Source organism: Monodon monoceros, unplaced genomic scaffold, assembly GCF_005190385.1.
Source record: "Monodon monoceros isolate NGI ecotype Baffin Bay Population unplaced genomic scaffold, NGI_Narwhal_1 Super_Scaffold_8, whole genome shotgun sequence".
Lineage (NCBI taxonomy): Eukaryota > Metazoa > Chordata > Mammalia > Artiodactyla > Monodontidae > Monodon > Monodon monoceros.
This window is the reverse complement of record NW_021703785.1, coordinates 27890429-27915265: the sequence shown is the minus strand read 5'-3', so window position 1 is coordinate 27915265 and position 24837 is coordinate 27890429. Positions and strand designations below refer to the sequence as shown.

At 36.5% G+C, this 24837-nt stretch overlaps 1 protein-coding gene across 12 annotated transcripts in view; it reads left to right on the top strand.

The window, feature by feature from the left end:
* The window catches only part of SCEL (sciellin), a 254474-nt gene that overhangs the window by 217921 nt on the left and 11716 nt on the right, over window positions 1–24837 (top strand). For 11 of the 12 annotated variants that reach the window (XM_029210129.1, XM_029210127.1, XM_029210126.1 and 8 more), the window contains 7 exons: window positions 29–91; window positions 3714–3773; window positions 3920–3979; window positions 4129–4185; window positions 18689–18751; window positions 23612–23704; window positions 24423–24494. In XM_029210129.1, the coding sequence (XP_029065962.1) occupies window positions 29–91; window positions 3714–3773; window positions 3920–3979; window positions 4129–4185; window positions 18689–18751; window positions 23612–23704; window positions 24423–24494 (468 nt within the window). The remainder of the gene's footprint in view (window positions 1–28; window positions 92–3713; window positions 3774–3919; window positions 3980–4128; window positions 4186–18688; window positions 18752–23611; window positions 23705–24422; window positions 24495–24837) is intronic. The other variant, XM_029210118.1, reaches the window with a different exon arrangement.

The following is a 24837-nucleotide window of genomic DNA, read 5'->3' as shown; positions in this document are numbered from 1 at the left end:
TTTGACCTTTTATTTTATTTTGTTTTAGCAGTGAACAAGATCTTGATGAACTTATTAACGTAAGCCCCAAAGCTGTCAAAAACACAGCCGGGTAAGAGAAGGATGTGATTTATTTACTTTGCTTTGTTTCTCCCTAAGTACAATTTGAATATAAATGACTTGTAAACATTCTATGGGCAAACTGAATATAAATCTTGAAAAGTCATCACAATTTTTGTATGTCCCTGAAAACTTAGATATCTATTTGCTAATAAAAAGAAAGGCAGCTCAAGTAAAGCAATTGAAGGGAGTGATTGGGGTAGAAACATAGCTAGCCTATGCCCTGTTTATGTTTTGTAGTATTGATGTTAATACCTTTGTCTCTGGATTTGGTTAAATTTATTAATGATAGTTAATTTTTTGAAAAGAGCTGGACACCTCATTAGTTGTAAGCAATACCATTCACCTCGTTTTCAGAGGGTGTTTTCTAGTAGTCGGTGGAAATTTTATGAGGTTCATTATTTCTTAGATGGTTTGCTGCTCGCAGCAAAGTAATGGATCTAAAATTTGATAATTCTTTAAGTAGTATCTATAATGATGAAAATGAAATTCACTTTTTGTCTCTGGTTATATGAAGATTTTTATATCATTATGCACTACTATTATATGTATGTACGTATATATTTATATATATATATTTAAGACTGTTTTTATGATTTCACTTTTTTGAGTTTAACTGGTATGTACAAAAATTGCAAAATTTTGGAGATGGAAGGAAGGGACCTCAGAAAACTCGTAGCCCAGTTACTATGAACACTTGCAAACCACTGTTCCAGTCAAACCTATTCTATTTACAGAAGAGGAAATTAAGACTCAGAAAGGTTAAGTGATGTGGCCAGTGTCACAGAGAAAACTAGTGGAAGACGAATAGTAGTTCTGTGATCTGTTAGGCGGTGAATAATTACTGAGCACCTACTGGGTTTGAAGCTTACAGCTAGGTATCATTAGGTGCACATTAGGTATAATTATAGGCTGTGGATGCCAAAAAGAGAATTCAGTAGACATACTCAGTCTTATTAATAGCAAGCAATTATCATAGTTTAAAGCTAATTATGTACTGGGGGCAAAGAGATGGGACTCCAAGACAATAATAGGTTGTCAATTTAATATATTACATTTTGGGACGCTTATGTACTTCTTGCTGAATATAGAATGTATTGTCAGTGAGTTGCATTTAAAAAGAAAAGGAGACATGAAATAGCTAATAAACACGACAGGTAGTAAAATTCACATTCATAGATTCCTAGGGGTAGAAGATGTTAGAGATGGGCAGAGGCTTAGAGATGAACAAATCCAATCTCCCAATTTTACAAATGAGAACACTGAAGTATTCAGGGCAAAAGTCTCATAATCTTCTGTGAGTTCTTCCAACTCCCAGCCCAACTCCTGGTCTTTAAATCACAGCATGGAGACTTTGATCTTAAAATAGGTGAAAGTTGATTCAGTACCTCAGGAAATAGTGGAAACTATAAAGATAGGACTTTTGCTCCTGCCATGGGACAGCCTGGAGATGTTCTCTACTACTTTCACAGGGTCACTTGAAATATTACTTCACAGTCTTTGAAGTGACAATGGCACAAATTTGTGCCAATGACCGCAAAACACTTTACAACTTTTGAACTACGTGAAAATAATAATAGCTAAATATTTCAATGTATCCCTATATCCTTAAAGCAAAATAAATGAAAGCAGTAACTTGAGTAGGAAAAATGTTACATTTTTCCTGGATAAAATTTAGATATAAGATTCCTGTGTTTGTAGGATCCAGGGTCTGAAAAAAGCGTCTATAAGTTTTCAATTCATTAAGTTGCATGATGCTATCAGTCAAGGCAATTCAGGACTATTACTGAGATCCTTGCTTTATTGACACAAGGTGTCGTCTTTTTAAGAGAAGTGGTAAAACATAGCACGCGTTTATATATATGTTTTCTAAGCTAGTGTTTCTCAAATTGTGGGTCACATCCCATTAAATGGTCTTGTAATTAATTTAGTGAGCGGCAGTCAGCATTTTTTCCCAGTTAGCTAGAGTGAAGTAGAGCAGAAAACATGAGAGTTCTTACGTAGTGGGTGTCTTATTTTGTGAAATTTATGTTTTATTATGTGTGTCTGTCTGTCTGTCTGACTGAAAACAAAGTATTGGGCTGTGATGTAAATTGTATTTTTTAATGAGCTCTATGATGTAGTAGTTTGAATAGCACAGTTCTAAGATTTGGAATGAACCAAGTTTTCTGTATTGAGCAGAACAGTAAAAAGGGGAGTTCTCATGTTTGTGTTTGCATTTTTTTATGCAGCTTACTCCTAATTATGCTGGTTGGTGAATATTATATGTAGTTACACTAAAATATTGTGATTGATTTTATGTATTAAAAGGTTGTGGCCTTTGACATATTATTTCCTCTACAAAGTTTTATTTTTTGTACTTTTTTTCTTTTAATGTATGAAATTATCCTCATTTTAAAGATCGTCTTTCAGGCACAATTTAACTTTATAACAGGTTTTTGTAATCAATTTATACAAGAAAATTTTATTTTGGATAGTTGTCATGTTTATCATTTCTTTGATAGTGTTTGTAGATACCAGTTGATTATCTTTAATTGATAATATTACTATTGAAGATAATTCAAAACAGTAAACATTCATTTAGGGGCTTTCTGTCTACCGTGGAGATCTGAGAACAAGGATGAAGAGATCAAACTCAGTGAAGCCATGAGCTGGGAAGCAAATTCTATGGAAAGGCTTAGGGGTTGGGGAAGGAAATGCAGACCTTTTTCTCAGACTTTGACGACTAACCTCTAAGTGGCTCTCCTTCAGTTCCTAACCTTGCATCAGTCTTTTTGAAGAGTAAACCATACTTTATTTTTATATAAGGGAAAAGGACTTTTGGGGGGAAGGAGGTACAGGCAGGTAGCTGCCAAAATTTACTGAAAGCAGGTGTTATCAATCCCAAGATTTCTTGCTATTGTGGGCTCTTCTGTGAATAAATATTATAAAGCGGTCTAGAGGAACACGTTGAAAAATCACTACTTTCCAGCCCTTAGAAGCAAAGTATTATACAGAGGCAATGAGTGATAGCAAACCAGGTGGGAGGAAATACTGTTCTCCGACTGAGGAAAGAAACTGATAGGGTTTCAACTAGGAAGTGGACAGTTATCAGAGTATGTCCTTAATTTACCATGATTTCAGCTTTTTAAGTCATGGTAGAGGAAAGAAAAGTCACAATTTTGATGGATTACTGGAACCCTGTTTGCCAAGACTTATGTTAAGTATAATCCTAGTTTGGGAGTTTCTTATTTTTTAAAAAAATGGTATATTTAGCTGGTGAATATGATTTTTAAAATATCAAGGACCTTAGAATCAGTTTGTATCGTCATACTGTTAAAACATTCCAGAGTAAAAGTGGTCAATCATGAGATGTTTGCTGTGAACTCTGAGTTAGCGTGCCCTTGTAGATGGGCTCTGACAATAAGTGTGTGAAGTCAGAGTAATTCTTCTCCTGATCCAACATAATTAGTCCTCCCTAGATTGGTTTGAAAATTTATTTCAAGGGGGTTCTATGCCAAACCAATATGTCTTATACTAAATGATAAACTAGCTAATCCCTTCTTCCAGTTCCAGCCACCTTAAACCTGTATTATCTCTAACACAAGCTGCTTTAATTTTTTTTCCATTTGAAGAAATCAAGATCTTGATAAGCTCATCAAAGTGAATCCTGAAACTCTCTCCAACAACCAAAGGTAATAGAACTGTATTAATTTTTGTGCTTTGGGTAGGAAGAATGTTTTGTTTTACAATTATTTCAAGCACATTTATAACCTTAATGATCTTACCAAAAGAATTTATTTATAATTAACCTGCTCACTTTTTATTTTTCTTTTTAAAGAAACCGGGATCTCAATAACCTCATCAAAGTGAATCCTGAAGTAATCAGAAGCAATCAAAGGTAATCAAATAAAAACAGTCATTTCACATTCTCATGTCTGTTGCCCCTGAGTGGAGTAGATTTATTATATTGCTTTATAGACCTAGCACAAACAAAACAACCTATCACTAATTGGAGTTTATTTTTTTCTCTTTTTCTCTTTTGAACAGCCAAGCTTTGGACAATCTTATTGAAGTGAAACCTTCACCTCTCAGAAATACTAAGCGGTAAATGACTTTGCCTAACTATCTTTCCATGCATTTAAAAAAGAACCCAAGGTTCTAGGTTAGGAATTTCCTTTCTTGCTTGCTTTCTTGCTTTCTTTTTTCTCTTTCTAAAAGAAGGCTTTCGTTTTTCTTGAGTGTTCAAATGAGCACACATTTATAACCCATGTGTTTCCTGTCAGCCGAGAATATGCTACACTCTTCTGGAATCAATTGCACTCTTTTGGACTCAGTTTTGTACTTCTAATTTTCACGAAGACAAGTTAGGGTTTGTTGCCTATAGGAGATAGAGTATCAGGACTGATATGAAAAATGAGTGAAATTAAATAAGAGGAAAACATATTTTGGAGAAGCTGGACCAAATTGGTGGTTTACACAGATGCCTACAGAGCATTGGAGCATTGGAAAGGATATTCAGTATTCAGAATTACAGATCCACAGCTCATGTGGGCTCACAAAATATTCCAGCAGATTTTAACCTTGAACTTCCATTTTGAGTTTTGTAAATATCTTATAATTCACTATCTTTATGTCATATCTTTCACCAAAAGAGCTTATTGATAATGCACCAGAGTGCGTTGTATGAGAAGCCCAGATTGTTCTGCTGACCTGAAATTTTGCCATAATAAATATATAGCTGGGAATTAAAGTCTCAAAATTCTGGGATGAAGAAAGCAAATTAACATATGGAAAAGTGCTTTGAAGCCACAGGGAGAAAGAGGGTAGTGTGACATGCTCATCGGCCTAAATCTCATGTCTTTTTGTTTTCTACATTAGTGGTTCTTTTTTTTTTTTTTTTTGGAGTATAATTGCTTTACAATGTTGTGTTAGTTTCTGCTGTACAATGAAGTGAGTCAGCTATATGTATACCTATATCCCTTCCCTCTTGGACCTCGCTCCCAGCCCTCCCCCCCATCCCACCCATGTAGGTTGTCACAGAGAACCGAGCTGAGCTTCCTGTGCTTTATAGCATGCTCCCACTAGCTATCTGTTTTACACATGGGAGTGTATATATGTCAATCCTAGTGTTTTAATTTGCCTTTTCTGTTTGTGTGTTTTTATCACAAGGTGTTGGGGTGTCTGAGGTAGGAAGGTACCAAGGCAATTGAAGAGCAATTGCTAATTAGAGAGCAGTATTTATTGAACACCTCTGGTGTGCCTGGCAATTTATATACATTTAATCCTCACAACAACCAACCCCATGAGAAATATATTCACACATGCTATTCTATAGAAGAAGAAACTATAGCTCAAAGATATAAAATAAACTTCTCAAGAAAGAAAACACATCCTGGATCTAAACCCAAGTCCTTCTGATGTCACTACTGGAAGAACAAATGATCGGGAGCAAAAAAACCTCAGATTTACCCCTTCTTTCTGTCCTTTATTCTCCCAACAGTCCCTTCCTTTCTAATTCCCCTCCCACCCCTGCAGTTAAAGGACTACAATTAGATACACTTTTTTTCTAGAAAATTATTGTGGAAATGACAGAGAGGAGAGGAAGATTTGTCTTATAGAGATTTTCTAATAACTGAAATAATAGCAAACTTTTGGTGCCGACCCTGCCACTGGTAAGCGTATGGAAATATCTTTGATAAGTAGAAGCATTTCTTCAGAGTGGTACTGGTAGGGGCAGATTTTTATTAGTAACAGTTTTAGGAGGTTCCCAACCCATGTTGGAAGTGGTTAGGTTTAACAAGTACGTATGGAATAACTAACAGTGGCTACTGTAGCCAACTTCTCCCTTAGCGGCTGTTTCCATAAACTGTAGCGCCCTCTGTCTCTCTCTCTCTCTCCCCCGCTCCTGTTCCCTCCTTCCTCCTCTCCCTCCTCCCTTTCCCCTTCTTCTGACTTTTGCCTCCCTCCCTTCCTCCTTTTGCAAATGCACTATGTTGACAGATAATGGTAACTTTCTCATAAGAGTTTTGCCTTTTGTTTATTAGAAGAGGCTAATTTCATAAAAAATAATTTGTATTTCAGCAACTCCTAACACAGTATCTATAAGAAGAGGACATTTTCCTTATACAGATAGGATTACTATAAAAAAGAAATTTAAAAATATTGACCATCATATTGTTTTCAGATGGCAGCCTTTTTTAAGGATTTATTTTTAAACTTTTTATTGAGGTATAGTTGCTGTATAATATGATATAAATTACAGGTATATGATATAGTGATTCACAATTTTAAAGGTTATACTGCACTTATAGTTATTACAAACTATTTGCCATATTCTCCATATCATAGAATATATCCTTGTAGCTTATTTTATACCTAATGGTTTGTACCTCTCAATTACCTACCCCTATGTTGCCCCTCTCCCCCTTGCCTCTCCCCACTGGTAACCACTCGTTTGTTCTGTATATCAGATGGCAGCTTGATCCACAAATCTAACCTAAGTGATGTCTGACTATTCTTTAGTAGTTACACCAGATTTGATGATAATCAGCCAGGATGTTCAAGAATTACTGCAGAACAAACAGGAAAGACTAAGCTGCCTATTTGAAAAAAGTGACTTCATTCAATATGTTCAGTCACCTGTATCTGCAATGTATTTATGTGGCCCACTTGATTTTAATGGGTAAAGAGAGGGGGCATTTTAACATGACTCCCAGTAGGAATAACAGCCACAAGGCACTTTTACATCCAATTCAATGTGACAGGAGCACTGATTATTTAATAGTATAACAGCAGTGAATCAGAGTTCCTTTTATGTGACTTTGCTGACATTTCCAGCAGCTGTATATTTAATTCACAGTTAGGGGTGGAATAAATTTCAGTCATGGATCAAAATGTAAGCAGGTGTCCCTGAGCTCTTTCTAGGAACACAACAACTTGAGCACATGCAGATGTGTACAGAATTTTCATTTATTCAGGGAGAAACTGTGAATTTTAACAATGACAGTTTCACATTTTCATGAACCAACACTAAAGGGGGATATTCAATTATTGGTAGCCTATAAACTGCTGCTCCCACGTAAAGATTGAAAAACATCTAGTGATACAGGTCTTTACAGTTAGAAAAGGCAACCTTCATCTAAAGCAGAAGAAATATTCTGAACTATTTGTAGTATTATACGGCCATCTTTCTAAGGGCTTCCTATTTGCTAAGACATACCTTGTTAATATCCCAATAAGAAGTTTCCTTCCTATCTTCCTATTGAATATTTCTCATACTTCTGCTCAAGACAGAATGCTGGAGGTGGGAGGTAACCTTGACTCTTTCCATTGCTTCATTCCCCATAATCAGTAGGTCACTCTGGATGCTTCTCCTAGTTATCTCAGGAACTGAGACATTTCATCATCCCAACTGCTACTATGGCCCAGCTTACTGTTAAGTCTCCTCACTGGTCCCTCTGCTGTCTCTGGTACCTTCTGCCCTTCAATCTGTCTGCCATGCTGTAGAGTGATCTTCTTAAAACACAAATCTGTTCCTGTCCTTCCTCTGATGAAATCCTCCAGTAGCTTCACATTGCCACTGGACAACAGTGTACCCCTTAACCTGGTTTCCAAAGCTCGCCATGATGTTGCCTCCACAGGCCTCCCCAGCCCCATTCCCTATGCTCCACCCACAAGCAAAGCCCACCCACACACCCCCTGACATGAGCACGCCTCGCTCCTCTGTCATCGCTGCTGTATGGATAACTGCTACTTATCCTTTAGGTGTCAGCTTAGGTGTCTTTTACTCAGGCTCCGGGAAGCCCAACCTGACCCATCACTTCTGCATCAGGTCCTTCTGGATGTTCTCAAGCTCTCTGTTCTTCTGTCCTATGATATTTGTCTCTTGGCATTATTATTTAATAATCTCTCATCCACTATTGGATTTTTTAAGGGCAAAGATTGGATCTGTCTTGCTCATGTCTTTATCTACAATTCATGGCACAATGCTTGGCACGTATTAGGTGCTTAATAAATATTCTCTGAGTCACAAGCTAAATTTCAAAACTAATCAGGACCTGTGATCATCCAACTAGACAAAGCCCATTGCCTTATAACTCTAACACTCTGAGCCCCATGAGTGAAACTAGACTGGAGGGATCTGATATCCTACGACTGGTCTCCTTGCTTAAGCCAAAAACCCTATTTTGAAACATAATCTCAATGAACCATGGTGAATTAGAGCCACTGAAATTCTTGGTCACATCTTATATTTAAAATACCTAAATTGATCATTTTCTCTATGGACCTGTTAATTTCTTTAATATAAAATCTTTAAGACTCCCTCATTGAAACAAATTATGAAAATATGTAAAGCTGGGACCATTTTGCAAATTCAGTAGAGCTGAAGAATTATAGCAGTTATCTCACTGTATTCTACACTCCCTTCAGAGAGATAAATATTCCTTTGAACTAAAGCTTAAAGCCTTAGTTTTAGTTCTTGGCATAAAAGAAGTACCATAGTAAATTTTCTATATGGAGATTTTTAATTTTGCAGATGTGTCTGATACTCTGCAAAAACGATGTAAGTGAGCTGGAGAGAGAGAAACATATTGCAGCATTTGATAAATACCTCCCACACCTTCATAAGAGAGGAAGAGCGTTGGGAGTGAGCTGATAACTTTCTCTCATGTAGAGCATATCCTAGGAAAAGTTGTGTTATAAGAGACATAATAAGCCTTGGTCCCCAGAATCTCTAATTTTTTCTTTAATCTGCTCTGCAAGGGAGTATTATATTCCTTAATGGGGCAGTAGAAAATAATTTACATGATTATAACATAGATAAATGCTCATATTCAAAATGTGTGCTATGACTCTACATAACAGATAACTCGTATCTTCTCCCAAACATTGTGTAGTCTGTGTAAAGAAAAGCATTTTCAGTTGCTATGGTTAACAAAATTTCTTTTTAGCATTTCTCTCTGTATCCACAGAGAACTGGTGGTTTTTCTTGAAGTTAATTCCAACTGCTCATAAAATCACAAAATTATAAGGTCTTCCACTGAACTGCCACAGAAAAGGTTTGGAATCAAGCCTTTGTTTGACCCTGCAGCATTTGGCTGGGCTTCTATAAAAATCTATTTTTCACACTTTGACTCACAGCTCTTCATCTTCTACCACAGTGTAAAAGACACGATAAGATAGATGTAGTCTTAATTAAAGAATAAAAATTTATTTTTACATTCTTCAACTTGGGAAGTTTATGGGCAATCTGAACTTCTTTTATTGGATCTCCAAATCTAGCTGATGACATCAATCAGGGTGAACAACCAGAGTAAATCCACATTTTGTACTTTTCATGATCTGGAACTTTTAATTTTGCTTTAAATATTAGTATAAAATATTCAGAATAAAATCTTATAATCCATTCTACCAGACTTGATATGTGGCACTGTTTAATAAAACAGCAAAAATTCTATGAACCCCCTAATAACATGGTTTACTCAATGATTCACAATTATATCCCTTTGGGAGTGTGCTTCTTTGAAGGCAAGCATACATTCCAATTTTGAGTTATCTACCTACAGTGGTTGGATTTGCAGGATTCTGGTTTCTCCTCCCTGCTTAGATCTAAATCCATTTCCGCTCTCCCTCACAATAGCTAGGGTCCAAAAGACTTGGGTACTGGGCGTGAGGAGGTGGGGTGGTATAGGCAGATCAAAGGTGCAGTATCTGCAGCAGCCAGGAGTGGAAGGTGTCAGAGCAGGTGAGGGCATCCAGCATCAGGCTGAGAAACTAAACAACCATGTCATGAGGGCAGAAGCAGATGTGTATTTGGTTGCTAGGGCTGCCATAACAAGAACCACAGCCTGGGTGGCTTAAAAAAGAAATTAATTTTCTCACCGTCTGGAAGCTAGAAATCCAAGATCAGTATGTCGGTAGGGTTGGCTCCTTCTGAAGGTCCAGAGGGAAGGATCTATTCCAGGACTTTCTCTTTGGCTGGTAGAGGGCTGTCTTTACCCTCTGTCTTCACATTGTTATCCATCTGTGTGTGTATCTGAGCCTAAATTTCCTCTTCTTATAAAGCTACCAATCATATTGGATTAGGGCCCACCCTAATGACCTCATTTGAACTCGATTCTTTCTGGCATTAGGACTTCAACATAGAAATTTGGTGGGAGGGCAAAATTCAACCCCTAAGGAAATGTCCCAAAATAAGGAAACAAAGCCCTGGTTGGGAGCTGTGTGAAAAAAAGGAAAGAAATATGTGCAATTCAGGGGTGAAATAAGGCAGGTTCTAGGTGATTGACGCAAATGGAGGTGAAATGTCCATCACCGTCTCTTCTGAACTTTTTCTAAGAGGTTATTGTGCACACTCTGTACCTAGATGTGGCCGAAGCTGACTGCCATAAAGGTTCAGGGTCTAATATCTTTCCCTTGGGGTCCCTTTCAGATCTTTTGCCAGAGCTGGGTAAGGTAGCGTAGATTTCTACCAGAGAAGGGGAAAAAAGAGAATTTAAATTAATTTAATGCCACAAGTATTTTTGGAGCAGCTACTGTGTGCAAGGCCATGTTAGGCATGGTAATGTGATTTTACTCTCAAGTCATAATGAAAAGCACCAGCTTCCTTAAGAAATGTCACTCAGTTCATCCAAGGTTAGCTTTGGAGGGAGAATCACTTCCTGGGACAGAATTCTAATTCCCCAAAATTCACATTTCCTGGTGATCTCTCACTGTTTGCCATTGCCAACCGTCCCTGTTTGGCATTCCTGGGAAACTGGATTATGGAATATCATGATAATCCACTTAATTTTTATTCCATTATCCCCAAGTATTTGGTAAAGTACTATTGTATTTTAAAATGTTAAGGGGAGGATCATTTAATGCTCAGGCTATTAAGATAGTATGGTAACCCCTGAGGTCAAGAAGGTGACTCTAGTAATAGGGAAGGACCATCACGGGTTAGGTGAACGCAAAGCCTGCTGTCTCTATTTCTAGATTTGAAAGATGCGATCTGGGAGGTCTCCTCACACAGTTCTAGTAGTTCTGTTGAAGAAGTCAGTTTTGAATTTTACATCATTCAGACTGCAGAATCAAATGATTTTGATACTTCTGAGCTACTTCGGAAATCCTGTACTTTTTACATATATTAATGGGCATATTTTCTACTATAACTCACATTAAAAAATAATTTAACTAATTTCTACATTTTAAAAGATGTGCAGCTAGTATTTTATTTTATTTTGTTTTGTTTTTAATAGATCTTTATTGGAGTACAGCTGCTTCACAATACTATGTTAGTTTCTGTTGCACAACAAAGCGAATCAACCATATGCATACACGTGTCCCCATATCCCCTCCCTCTTGAGCCTCCTTCCATCTTCCCTATCCCACCCCTATAGATGGACACAAAGCACCGAGCTGATCTCCCTGTGCTATGCTGCTGCTTCCCACCAGCCAACTATTTTACATTCGGTAGTATATATATGTTGATGTTACTCTCACTTTGCCCCAGCTTCACCGTCCCACCCAATGTCCTCAAGTCCATTCTCTATGTCTACCTCTTTATTCCTGCCCTGCAACTAGGTTCATCGACACCAATTTTTTTTTTTTTTAGATTCCATATATATGGGTTAGCATACAGTATCTGTTTTTCTCTTTCTGACTTACTTCACTCTGTATGACAGACTCTAGGTCCACCAACCTCACTACAAATAACTCAATTTCGTTTCTTTTTATGGCTGAGTAATATTCCAATGTATATATGAGCCACATCTTCTTTACCCGTTCATCTGTTGATGGACACTTAGGTTGCTTCCATGTCTTGGCTATTGAAAATAGTGCTGCAATGAATACTGTGGTACATGACTCTTTTTGAATTGTGGTTTTCTCAAGGTATATGCCTAGTAGTGGGATTGCTGGGTCATATGGTAGTTCTATTTTTAGTTTTTTAAGGAACCTCCATACTGTTTTCCATAGTGGTTGTATCAATTTACATTCCCACCAACAGTGCAGAAGAGTTGCCTTTTCTCCACACCCTCTCCAGCATTTACTGTTTCTAGATTTTTTGATAATGGCCATTCTGACAGGTAGAGGTGATACCTCATTGTACTTTTGATTTGCATTTCTCTAATAATTAGTGATGTTGAGCATCTTTTCATATGCCTCTTGGCCATCTGTATGTCTTCCTGGTGAAATGTGTATTTAGGTCTTCTGCCGTTTTTTAACTGGATTATTTGGGTTTTTGATAATGAGCTCCATGAGCTGTTTGTATATTTTAGAGACTAATTCTTTTTCTGTTGTTTCATTTGCTCATATTTTCTCCCATTCTGTGGGTTGTATTTTTGTCTTGTTTATGGTTTCCTTTGCTGTGCAAAAGCTTTTAAGTTTAATTAAGTTCCATTTGTTTATTTTTGTTTTTATTTCCATTACTCTAGGAGGTGGGTCAAAAAAGATCTTGCTGTGGTTTATGTCAAAGGGTGTTTTTCCTATGTTTTCCTCTAAGATTTTTATAGTGTCTGGTCTTACATTTAAGTCTTTAATCCATTTGGAGTTTATTTTTGTATATGGTGTTAGGTAGTGTTCTAATTTCATTCTTTTACATGTAGCTGTCCTGTTTTCCCAACACCACTATTGAAGATGCTGTCTTTTCTCCATCGTATATTCGTGCCTCCTTTGTCATAAAGTAGGTGACCATATGTGTGTGGGTTTATCTCTGGGCTTTCTATCCTGTTCCATTGATCTATATTTCTGTTTTTGTGCCAGTACCATATTGTCTTGATTACTGTAGGTTTGTGGTATAGTTTGAAGTCGGGGACCCTGATTCCTCCAACTCTGCTTTTCTTTCTCAAGATTGCTTTGGCTATTCAGGGTCTTTTGTGTTTCCATACAAATTGTGAAATGTTTTGTTCTAGTTCTGTGAAGAATGCCATTGGTCATTTCATAGGGATTGCATTGAATCTGTAGATTGCTTTGGGTAGTATAGTCATTTTCTCATTGTTGATTCTTCCAATCTAAGAACATGGTATATCTCTCCATCTGTTTGTATCATCTTTAATTTCTTTCATCAGTGTCTTATAGTTTTCTGCATACAGGTCTTTTGTCTCCTTAGGCAGGTTTATTCCTAGGTATTTTATTCTTTTTCTTGCAATGGTAAATGGGAGTGTTTCCTTAAATTCTCTTTCTGATTTTTCGTTGTTGGTGTATAGGAATGCCTGAGATGTCTGTGCATTAATTTTGTATCCTGCAACCTTACCGAATTCATTGATTAGTTCTAGTAGTTTTTTGGTGGCATCTTTAGGATTTTCTACGTATGGTATCATACCATCAACAAACAGTGACAATTTTACTTCTTCTTTTCCAATTTGTATTCCTTTTATTTCTTTTTCCTCTCTGATTGCTGTGGCTAGGACTTCCAAAACTATGTTGAGTAAAAGTGGCAAGAATGGGCATCCTTGTCTTGTTCCTGATCTTATGGAAATGCTTTCAGTTTTTCACCATTGAGTATGATGCTTGCTGTGGCTTTGTCATATACGGCCTTTATTATGTTTAGGTAAGTTCCCTCTATACCCATTTTCTGGAGAGCTTTTATCATAAATCGGTGTTGAATTTTGTCAAAAGCTTTTTCTGCATCTATTGAGATGATCATTTGGTTTTTATTCCTTAATTTGTAAATGTGGTGTATCACATTGACGGATTTGCGTATACTGAAGAATCCTTGCATCCCTGGGATAAATCCCACTTGATCATGGTGTATGATCCTTTTAATGTGCTATTGGATTCTGTTTGCTAGTATTTTGTTCAGGATTTTTGCATCTATGTTCATCAGTGATATTGGTGTATAATTTTCCTTTTTTGTGATATCTTTTTCTGGTTTTGGTATCAGGGTGATTGTGGCTTTGTAGAATGAATTTGGGAGTGTTTCTCCCTCTGCAGTTTTTTGGAAGAGTTTGAGACGGATGGGTGTTAGCTCTTCTCTAAATGTTTGATAGAATTCACCTGTGAAGCCATCTGGTCCTGAACTTTTGTTTGTTGTAAGATTTTTAATTATGGTTTCAATTTCATTACTTGTGATAGGTCTGTTTATATTTTCTAATTCTTGCTGGTTCAGTCCTGGAAAATTGTACCTTTCCAAGAATTTGTCCATTTCTTCCAGGTTGTCCATTTTATTGGCATATAGTTGTTTGTAGTAATCTCTCATGATCCTTTGTATTTCTGCAGTGTCAGTTGATACTTCTATTTCATTTCTAATTCTGTTGATCTGAGTCTTCTCCCTATTTTTCTTGTTGAGTCTGGCTAAGGGTTTATCAATTTTGTTAATCTTCTCAAAGAACCAGCTTTTAGTTTTTTTGATCTTTGCTATTGTTTTCTTCATTTCTATTTCATTTATTTCTGCTCTGATCTTTATGATTTCTTTCCTTGTACTGACTTTGGGTTTTCTTTGTTCTTCTTTCTCTTTTAAGTGTAGGCTTACATTGTTTATGAGGTTTTTCTTGTTTCTTGAGGTGAGATTGTATTGTTATAAACTTCCCTCTTAGAACTGCTTTTGCTGTGTCCCATAGGTTTTGGGTCATTGTGTTTTTGTTGTCATTTGTTTCTATGTATTATTTTACTTCTTCTTTGATTTCTTCAGTGATCTCTTGGTTATTTAGTAACACACTGTTTAGCCTCCATGTATTTGTGTTATTTACAGTTTTTTTCCTGTAATTGATTTCCAGTCTCAAAGCATTGTGGTCAGAAAAGATGCTTGATACGATTTCAGTTTTCTTAAGTTTTCTAAGGCTTGATTTGTGACCCAAGATGTGATCTATCCTGGAGAATGTTCCATCAGCAACTGAGAGAAAGTGTAATCTGCCACTTTTGGGTGGAATGTTCTATAAATATCAATTAGGTCCATCTGGTCTATTGTGTCATTTAAAGCTTGTGTTTCCTTATTTATTTTCTGTTTGGATGATCTGTCCATTGGCGTAAGTGGAGTGTTAAAGTCCCCTACTATTATTGTGTTACTGTTGATTCCTCCTTTCATGGTTGTTAGAATTTGCCTTGTGTATTGAGGTGCTCCTATTTTGTGTTCATAAACATTTATAATTGTTATATCTTCTTCTTGGATTGATCCGTTGATCATTATGTAGTGTCCCTCCTTATCTCTTGTAACAGCCTTTATCTTAAAGTCTATTTTATCTGATACGAGTATTGCTACTCCAGTTTTCTTTTGATTTCCATTTGCATGGAATATCTTTTTCCATCCCCTCACTTTCAGTCTGTATGTGTCCCTAGGTCTGAAGTGGGTCTATTATAGACAGCATATATATGGGTCTTGTTTTTGTATCCATTCAGCCAGTCTCTCTCCTTTGGTTGGGGCATTTAATCCATTTACATTCAAGGTTATTATCAATATGTATGTTCCTATTACCATTTTCTTAATTGTTTTGAGTTTGTTTTTGTGGGTCTTTTTCTTCTGCTGTGTTTCCCACCTAGAGAAGTTCCTTTAGCATTTGTTGTAAAGCTTGTCTGGTGGTGCTGAATTCTCTTAGCCTTTGCTTGTCTGAAAAGCTTTTGATTTCTCCATCGAATCTGAATGTGATCCTTGCTGGGTAGAGTAATCTTGGTTGTAGGTTTTGCTCTTTCATCACTTTAAGTATATCCTGCCACTCCCTTCTGGCCTGCAGAGTTTCTGCTGAAAAATCAGCTGATAACTTTATGGGGATTCCTTTGTATGTTATTTGTTGCTTTTCCCTTGCTGCTTTTAATATTTTTCTTTGAATTTAATTTTTGTTAGTTTGATTAATATGTGTCTTGGTGTGTTTTTCCTAGGGTTTATCCTGTCTGGGACTCTCTGTGCTTCCTGACTTGGGTGACTATTTCCTTTCCCATGCTAGGGAAGTTTTCAATTCTAATCTCTTCAAATATTTTCTCATACCCTTTCTTTTTCTCTTCTTCTTCTGGGACCCCTATAATTTGAATGTTGGTGCATTTAGTGTTGTCCCAGAGGTCTCTGAGATTGTCTTCAATTCTTTTCATTCTTTTTTCTGTATTCTGCTTCTCAGCAGTTATTTCCACCATTTTGTCTTCCAGCTCACTTATTCATTCTTCTGCCTCAGTTATTCTGTTATTGATTCCTTCTAGTGTATTTTTCATTGCAGTTATTGTGTTGTTCATCTCTGTTTGTTTGTTCTTTAGTTCTCTAGGTCTTTGTTAAACATTTCTCATATTTTCTCAATCCATGCCTCCATTCTATTTCTGAGATTCTGGATCATCTTTAATATCATTACTCTGAATTCTTTTTCAGGTAGATTGCCTATTTCCTCTTCATTTATTTGGTCTTGTAGGTTTATACCTTGTTCTTTCATCTGTGGCATATTTTTTTACTGTCTCTTTTTTCTATTTTTTTTTTTTTTTTTTGAGTAGGATTGTGTTCCTGTCTTACTGGTTATTTAGCCTGAGGCTTCCAACACTGGAGTTTGTAGGCTGTTGGGTAGAGCTGGGTCTTGGTGCTGAGATGCGGAACTCCGTGAGACCTCACTCCAATGAATATTCCCCAGGGTCTTTCTCTGTTAGTCCAGTGGTTTGGACTCAGAGCTCCCACTGCAGGAGCTTTGGCCCCGGGCTTGTGAACCAAGACCCCACAAGCCACCTGGGGCAGCAAAAAATAAAGAAAAAAACAGAGTAAAAAATAACATTAGACTAGGAAACTAACAGATATGTTAGGAGAATATAAAATAAAAAGATAGTTGAATCAACAACCAGAAGGTACATCAGTACCACAATAGTAAAAAAGAGGAGGAGGGAAAAGAAAAAAAAAAAAAAGGCCTTGGCTATGGAGGGCAGGGCCTAAGCAAGGGCAAGGTTTGGATGGTGGGCAGGGCCAATGCTCAGGACCCACAGGGCTGGAAAAGGCCCTGGGGGCTGTGGTGGGTGAGGCTTAGGCTCAAGGAACAGAAGGGGCCCAGGCGTGCCCCCCACCCCTGGTCTCAGATGGCAGGGGGCCTCACCTGGGAGCCCAGGAGGCTTCCTGGGCTTGAGTAGGAGGGGCAAATGCCCTCCTCTCCCCTCCTCCTCCTCCAGCCTCGGAGGGCCCCTCCCTCCTGCCTCTCTTGATCTCCCCAGCCTCCGTCCTATGCCCCCAAAGACCCACGCAGCCTGGAGGGGGCTTTGGAGGGCAGGGGATGGCCTAGAGCTCAGCAGCCTCCCCAGGACTGAGTGGGTGTGGCAATGAACCTCCACTCCTCTCCCGCTCCTCCTGGAGGGCCCCTCCTGCCTGCCTCCTGATCTCCCAGGCCCGCAGCTAGTATTTTAAATGTGAGGTTTAAGTGTAGCTATGGAATGCTGCTTAATTAGCATATTTATCACTTATTGATGGCTTGGATGTTATATAAAAGGACTATTAAATCTCATCCCACATAAATATGAGGACTTTTATGTTATTATTCATCCTTATCAATATTAATTTTGTGAGTCAGAGTCCCTACACTGATTCTATGTAAAAGAACCTTACTTGAAATCTGCTATTCAGGACTGGAAAAGGGAGATTTATGAAAACAGGAGTTAACTCTAAAGATGTGAAAAGTTAGGGCAGAAATAAAAATGAAACTGTAGTCCCTCAGAATTCTGGAATCCATAGTGCTTAGTGCTGTGTCACTACACTTCTGTTAATTATCACTTATTTATTCTTACTCAGTTCAGTCACAACTGTAGTCATTGTGCCTATAAATTTTATTTACATTAACTCATTTATTCTCACTGCAACCTTATGAAATTAGATATTATTATCCTAGTTTACAAAAGGAAGCTTAGAAAGGTTGACTAACTTGCCCAAGAAAGTAGGAGAAGAAATGGCCTTGCTCTGACTCCTAAACCATCCTGCTAACCAATAGCATTGGTGACAAGGCTTTTCCAAACTCATGGAAAAAAATTAAGAACTACCAGCGTAATAGCAAATACATAAATAATTAATATATGTATATAACATACCAGAGAACATTGTATCTCATGAAGGTGTGTCAAATCATTATTGTAGCCCATGATTTAAGAATGTAATTGTCCCATTTATCCTCCACAGTATGAATTGTTTATTCAAATTTGGGGTTGACTTCTCATATTTCTGTCATGCAAAAAGCTGGAATGAAGGCTCTAATTAAATATTTAAGAGTTGATTTCAGATGGGCAGGTGGCTCAAGCCTTGACTCTTTTACAAATTAGTCAACTGACCTTGGAAAATTCACTTAGCCGTTCTGAGCCCCATATGCTGTCCTGCAAGATTTTGTGAGATCTGAATGAGATAACCCACGTGGAAATACACAAGTTAGTACTTTGTGATGCAAAGTAAGTATTCATTCAAAGTTAGCCGAATGTGAATATCAATCAGTTGTTTCTTTTCAGACCAGATTTCTCAAACCTTCCAAAAAATTAGTTATTTCTCTCTCATAACGTAATCCATGCTCATACTTGGGTTGCATAGGACAAATAGTTCGGTCAGATTTTCAATGTCCATATTCTTAAAGACCACAAATGACTATGTTTAAATTTTTGTACTGATCTAAAAATTTTTTATTCTAATGTTTATTTCCTAAAGTTGTATGTAATTACGTCATATATATATATATATATATAAAATTTTTTTTTCCTATAGAGACCAGGACCTAGAAAATTCAATTGAAGTAAATTCCAATATGTCTAAGAGTAAAAATGAAAGGTAAGGCTTATTATAATTTACATTTTTCTTATGAATTCCATATGAGCCTTCATAAATTATATAACCTTGAAAGATTTTCTGAGAAGTTGAACTGTACTGTGATATTTAAATGTAAACACCATATGAATATGAAAAACAATGTACAGGGTGCTTAATAACTGATTTGGAAAAAAGTTAGCAAAATTTGAATTCTGTTGGAATTTCTGACTAAGGGCCTGCTGTTCAATGGCTTACTGTAAAAGGCATCATGGAAATTCAGTGCTCTGCACATGGGCTGTGAAGATTTATTTTTACTTACTGTTGCTTGGTAGGTTTTCAGCGGTGCAGAAAGCACTCTGGGAATCTCTTCCTTGGATACGTAGTGCTAAAAGAACGCACAAATTCATCACAGCCGCAAAACAGGACCTAATTTTGGAATTTCTTTACATCACAGAGAATACCAGCTTTAAAACTGTTGTACTTTGTTTCTTTTACAACGAAGGTTAGGATAGAAGCTATACTTCATTGTTGTTACAGATTGTTTAAATTAGGAAAGAATTTTAAAAGTCTTCCATGTTTAGCAATTCTTCTCCCAACACATGGGAGGACCCTAGAAGCAATAAGTTTCTATTTTTAACCTTCCTAAGATACAGCTGCCTTTTCTGTTTAAAAGAAAAAAAAAAACAAAAATGTTTATGTAAAGAAATGATATTGTTGATATGAAGTGAAGAGAGTAGAAAAGTAGGAAAAGAGCTGGTACACTGTTTGGTCTGTTTTTCATATCTCTTAAAGGCTCTTGCATATAAGAGGTAGGTAGTTTCTTTCTGTTCCCTTAATTCCCCAAATCATCCTCTGCCTTCTCTTTTTGTGATCCCAAGCAAGCCTCTGATAGAACGAGGGAGGATACATTTTCAGTAGGATCCACTATTTTGGGAACAGTATTGGGCTTACAATTAACCAAGCTCATTCAAATATTATTTGGAAATGATCCAGATTAAAAAATGACAAGTAAATGAGGAGGTATAATTAAGGAACTTTTCACTGAATATGACTTGAGAGGTGTTTCAGTTTGAGTTAGGCTTTCTCATGAAACAAGGTTTTATTGGAAAGATTAATGAAGAAATGGAAATTCAAGGACAGGAATGGTAGCATGGCCAGGCTTCACGGAGGCCTGCACTGGAAGGTTGTTCATTCTTGACCAGAGGACAGACATTAACCTTAGTTCTTGGTCATTGTCAGTTCTTTGTTGGCTTCTGCCTATTTTTCTCCTGCTCTTCCCTCTACCTATTGGCTTCCTTATTCTCTGCTCTGTAGCTGTTTGATAACCAAGAACTTTAGCTGCCTCTCCTTCCTCGTAACTTCACCTTCCTCTAGCTTTCCAAGGTCTGGCCTCCTTCAGCAAGGCGGTGTGGTTGTGGCCATCTGTGTAGAAGAGGCTGTGGGATGGAAAACACCGTGGCTGGCTGTAATGTGCACACACTCTCCTTTACTTTCCTGCAATTTCATCTGTGCCTCTTTCCTAACATAACCCAACAATCACACGTACATTCACAAATGCACCCCGTCTCTCCAGCGGGATGGTGACCATCACAGTCAGTTACTATGTCTGGAGGCCTTAACTACCACTACAAAATCATTTGCTCATCCCTGAGTTCTGTGTTCAGATGTTATTCATTCTTCTTCAGTTCTATCCGAATCCTGTACAGGATCTGTCTCCAAACTAAATGGAAAATGTAGATACTGCCCCAGCCCTGAAAGAACAACTGTAATAAAAGTTCTCACGTGAAAAAAAAAGTGGAAAAAAGAAATCTCTGGGCCCAATTTTGCACCCATATAATTTTGGCTACAGAAAAGAAAGTTTACTTGACTCTCAAAATGGGTAAAAATTTAACAGAAAGAAAATTGAGGGTCAGAGAGTAAGAGACTTGATCAGGTGCAGAAAGTTAGTAAATTAGACAGGTATCCTGGCCTCAAGTCCTCTATTTTTCCACAGGAGAATTCTGCTATTTTTAAATTTTATTTATTTTTATTGAAGTATAGTTATTGTACAATGCTGTGTTAGTTTCAAGTGTACAGAAAAGTGACTCAGTTATATGTGTATATATATATATATATATATATATATATATAATATACTCTTTTTCAGATTCTTTTCCATTATAGATATTACAGGATATTGAGTAGACTTCCCTGTTCTATATAGTAGGTCCTTGTTGATTATCTATTTTATATATAGTAGTGTGTATGTGTTAATCCCAAAGTCCTAATTTATCTCCTGCCCCCCCCCACTCCACTATCCCCTTTGGTACCAATAAGACTTCTTTTTATACATTTAAAACCTGTAATTTTTACAAGAGCTCAAAACCTTGATAGTTTTATAGAAGTAAACCCTATCACATACAACAGTTCAAAATGGTAAACTCTTACTAAGCTTTTAGTCTTCATGCAAAAGAGATTTATAAAGTTTGCAGTGACATGGGTATTTATCAGTTGAAATTATTTTATGCTGTTTAAAGTCAAGTTGCCAATGTTAAGTCAAATAGGACAATGGAAATCTAAATAAGAGTCATAGCCCAATCTGTTAAACTGACACTTGATTTACTTTATTTACTTTATGAATGTATTCACTTTGTATAGTAATTGGATGTCCACATAGATATATGCTTTCTGATTAGTATATTCACAGAGTTGTACAACCATCATTACAATCACTTTTACAACATTTTCATCACCTCAAAAAGAAACCCAATGCCCAGTAGCAGTCACACATCATTTTCCCCCAACCCCTTAGCTCTGGACGACTACTAAACTACTTTCTGGCTCTTTAAATTTCCTATTCCGGACATTTCATATAAATGGAATCATAAAATATGTGGTCCTTTGTGACTGGCTTTTTTCACTTAGAATAATGTTTTCAAGGTTCACCCATGTTGTAGCATGTCTCAGTATTCCATTTCTTTTTATTGCCAAATGATATTCTACTGTGTGAATGTACTACATTTTGTTTATCTATTTATCAATTGATGGGCATTTGGATTGTCTCCACTGTTGGCTTGTAATTCACTCTTATGAACAATGGCACTATAAACATTCATATATAAGTTTTTGTGGAGAGTGTGTTTATTTCTCTTGGGTAAATACCTAGGGAGTGAAATTGTTGAATCCTACAGTAACTCCATTTGAGGAACTTCCAGACTGTGTTTTAAATCAGCCGTACCATTTGATGTCCTCACTAGCAGTGTATGAAGGTTCTAGATAGTTAAATTTTCAAGGTGAACTTCCACTGCAGAAAACATTTTCTCAAGTGTAATTCCATTTGGAATTTTGTAAGTTCCAACACAATATTTGGTTTTATAGTTTATGGAGTTATTTAATTAAGAAACAAAATTGTGACCGTTGATTGCAAGTTACAATTCAGCAATTTGTTTCAATGAAGGGTAATGTCTTAACAATAAAGCCATCAAGCAAAAAACATTGTCAGTCTTAGGTTCTTCTTTAGGAATATTATTCAAGGCATCTAAGGAATAGTTTGGTGGAGAGTTCTCTATTGCACTGGTTCCCACATTTTATTTACATCAGACTCACCTGCTAATCCAGGGCCCACACTTTGAGAACCAGTGCTCTTTTGGGTAAGATGTCAGGCTGCCTCTAAGGTAGTGGTTCTCAATCTTGACTTGTATGTGAGACTTACTGGAGAGGTTTAAAAGACTGCAAATGCCCAAGCCATACACCAAACCAATTAAACCAAATTCAGCATAAGAATTTTGGCAGGACACAGTTCAATCCTTATCAGAACTGTTTACAAATTATTTCACTTTCCTATCTGCAGATTTTGCAAATTGGTGATATTTGATTTTATCTTTCTGAGGACAATACAGACACATTTCACACTCATTGACAACCTTTGTCCTTTGAAACTATTTGCTAAAATTGGGTTTTGTATTATATACTATATGATTTGAATATTTCCAAACAATTCACAGCTAGTTTCATTTTTCTGGAATGACATATTCTAATGATTGTATTAGAAAATCTTCTAATAATATTAATTCTACTTTCTCATTACTTAGTGTCATTTTAACTCAGCTGTAAAACATCTGTTTTGTGAAATATCTGTCTTAAAACTAGAAGATGGTTTTCCGTATGCCAGAGTTGATACTATGTGAACAGATGTTTTCTTCTTCTTTAAGAGCTACCTGGAAATGGAAGGAACAGGCCAGTCAAGAATGATAAATTATGATCAAGATCTAAATCCTCCTCTTGGTCTTTATGTCTCTCCTATATCAGAGTTTACTAACACAGGGGAGGAAAAAGAGCTAAAGCTTTCACTACTCCTGCATTAAAATTTTCCTCTGTCTCATAGGAAAAAGCAAATATGCCTGCACTTTGTTAAGCATAGTGACATTTTTAGATTAGCAGAAATCTAGGTCAAAGTTCTTTTGCAATCTTCAAAGTACTGTTTTCCATTAAAAACAAAATGGAAACTGGAATTTCTCAGAGGAACCCCTGGATAATTTTCATTAAACTGATAAACTGTCAGATATGTTGTACATGAAAAACTTTCTAAGATGGCACTGCTGCTGTGAAAATATTACTGGAACCAATTTCAGATGGTTCCTGCCCTTGGTAAAAAAGTATTCTGTCTTAGTGTTAGATAATGTGACACATGCCTGTAGATGATTCCTTAAGGTAAGATAGTGGTCTCTGTGGAGGAGTAAAGTCGTACATGTATTCTATTTGTGTATCTGTGCAGAAAACAGGCAAACAAGAAAGAGGTTCACTGTATATTTTTAAAAGTTCATTGAACAGAATTTTAATAAAACAAAAACCTTCTATGTGGCCTTGATTTTAAGTGCCAAATATTTGCATTTGCTTTCTCAGGCAAGATGGCCAAGTTAGTGGGTCTACTGAGGCTTTAATCAGCCCATCTTCTAGAACCACTGCCTACTCTTATGAAGCACAGAAGATGCTCAGGTACTGTGGTCAATTATAAAACAACTGACAGGACTATTCTCCTTCTGTTTTTTTTTTTTTTCTCCTTCTGTGTTTTAAAGAAAACATACAACCTGATCCTTCCTTGAAATGCAGAAATTTTAAATTTTACCAGTGGCTAAGCAGGCTTATACAAAGGTGTTGAGTAAACAACTTGGTCACTGGTAAGTTGTCAATTATGAATAATGAGTGTAAACTGTGATTTTTCCTTAAAAAGTCTATATTTTTTTAAAAAAGCATGATTGAGACATTGGCATTGACATTCTTTAAGTAGATTTAAAGGTTTCATTAAATCAGATGTTATCATGATCGTTAATTAAGGTCCACTTTTTGCTTGAGATTTGTGGGGAAAGCAATGGTTTGGAAATATGAATGGGACATCAGAGAAATAGACACTAAAACATGTTACAGGAATATTCAAAATAATCATCGTGCTCTACAACAGACTTATTGAGTGACCAATTTTCATAATAGTATTCTGGAAGTAGGCCAAGGTACTTCTAGAAGTTAAGACAAAATGGGAGACATAAATAAATTTTGCAGAAATGGATTGATACCACTTTAACATTCGTATTTTAAAGGTAATAGTTTAGAAGGACTATATGAGCATTATTGTTTTCATTGGATTGGATAATTGCCTGTTAATTTGATTATCCTGTAAACAAACTTTAAACATGAAGTAAAATGGTTTGTATTGCAGCTCCAATGCTGAAACCAGGCATGCAGGACCAAAGGATACTGTTGTGTACACAAGGATGTATGCGGAGAATAGGTACTGGAAATTTATTTGAAGTATTTTGCTATATATATTTTATAATTTTGAAATAATCTGTGTTTAAGAAGGAATGCCATTATTTTAGGGTATGCTTGCTTTTTTCAAATAGCAGAACGTTTAAGAGTATATCAAGTTCTTTATATAAATAAATATATAATTCTTTATAATCTTTCCACTATTAAGTAGTTGTCAAATAATCATACAATTTCATTGAATGGACTAAGGAGTATTTTAATATAACACGTGTATACATAATAGGATAGTTATTTGAAAGTTGTCACATAAACATACACGCCCATAATAAGCTTTATAAAATTACACAAGTATTGCTATGCTAATT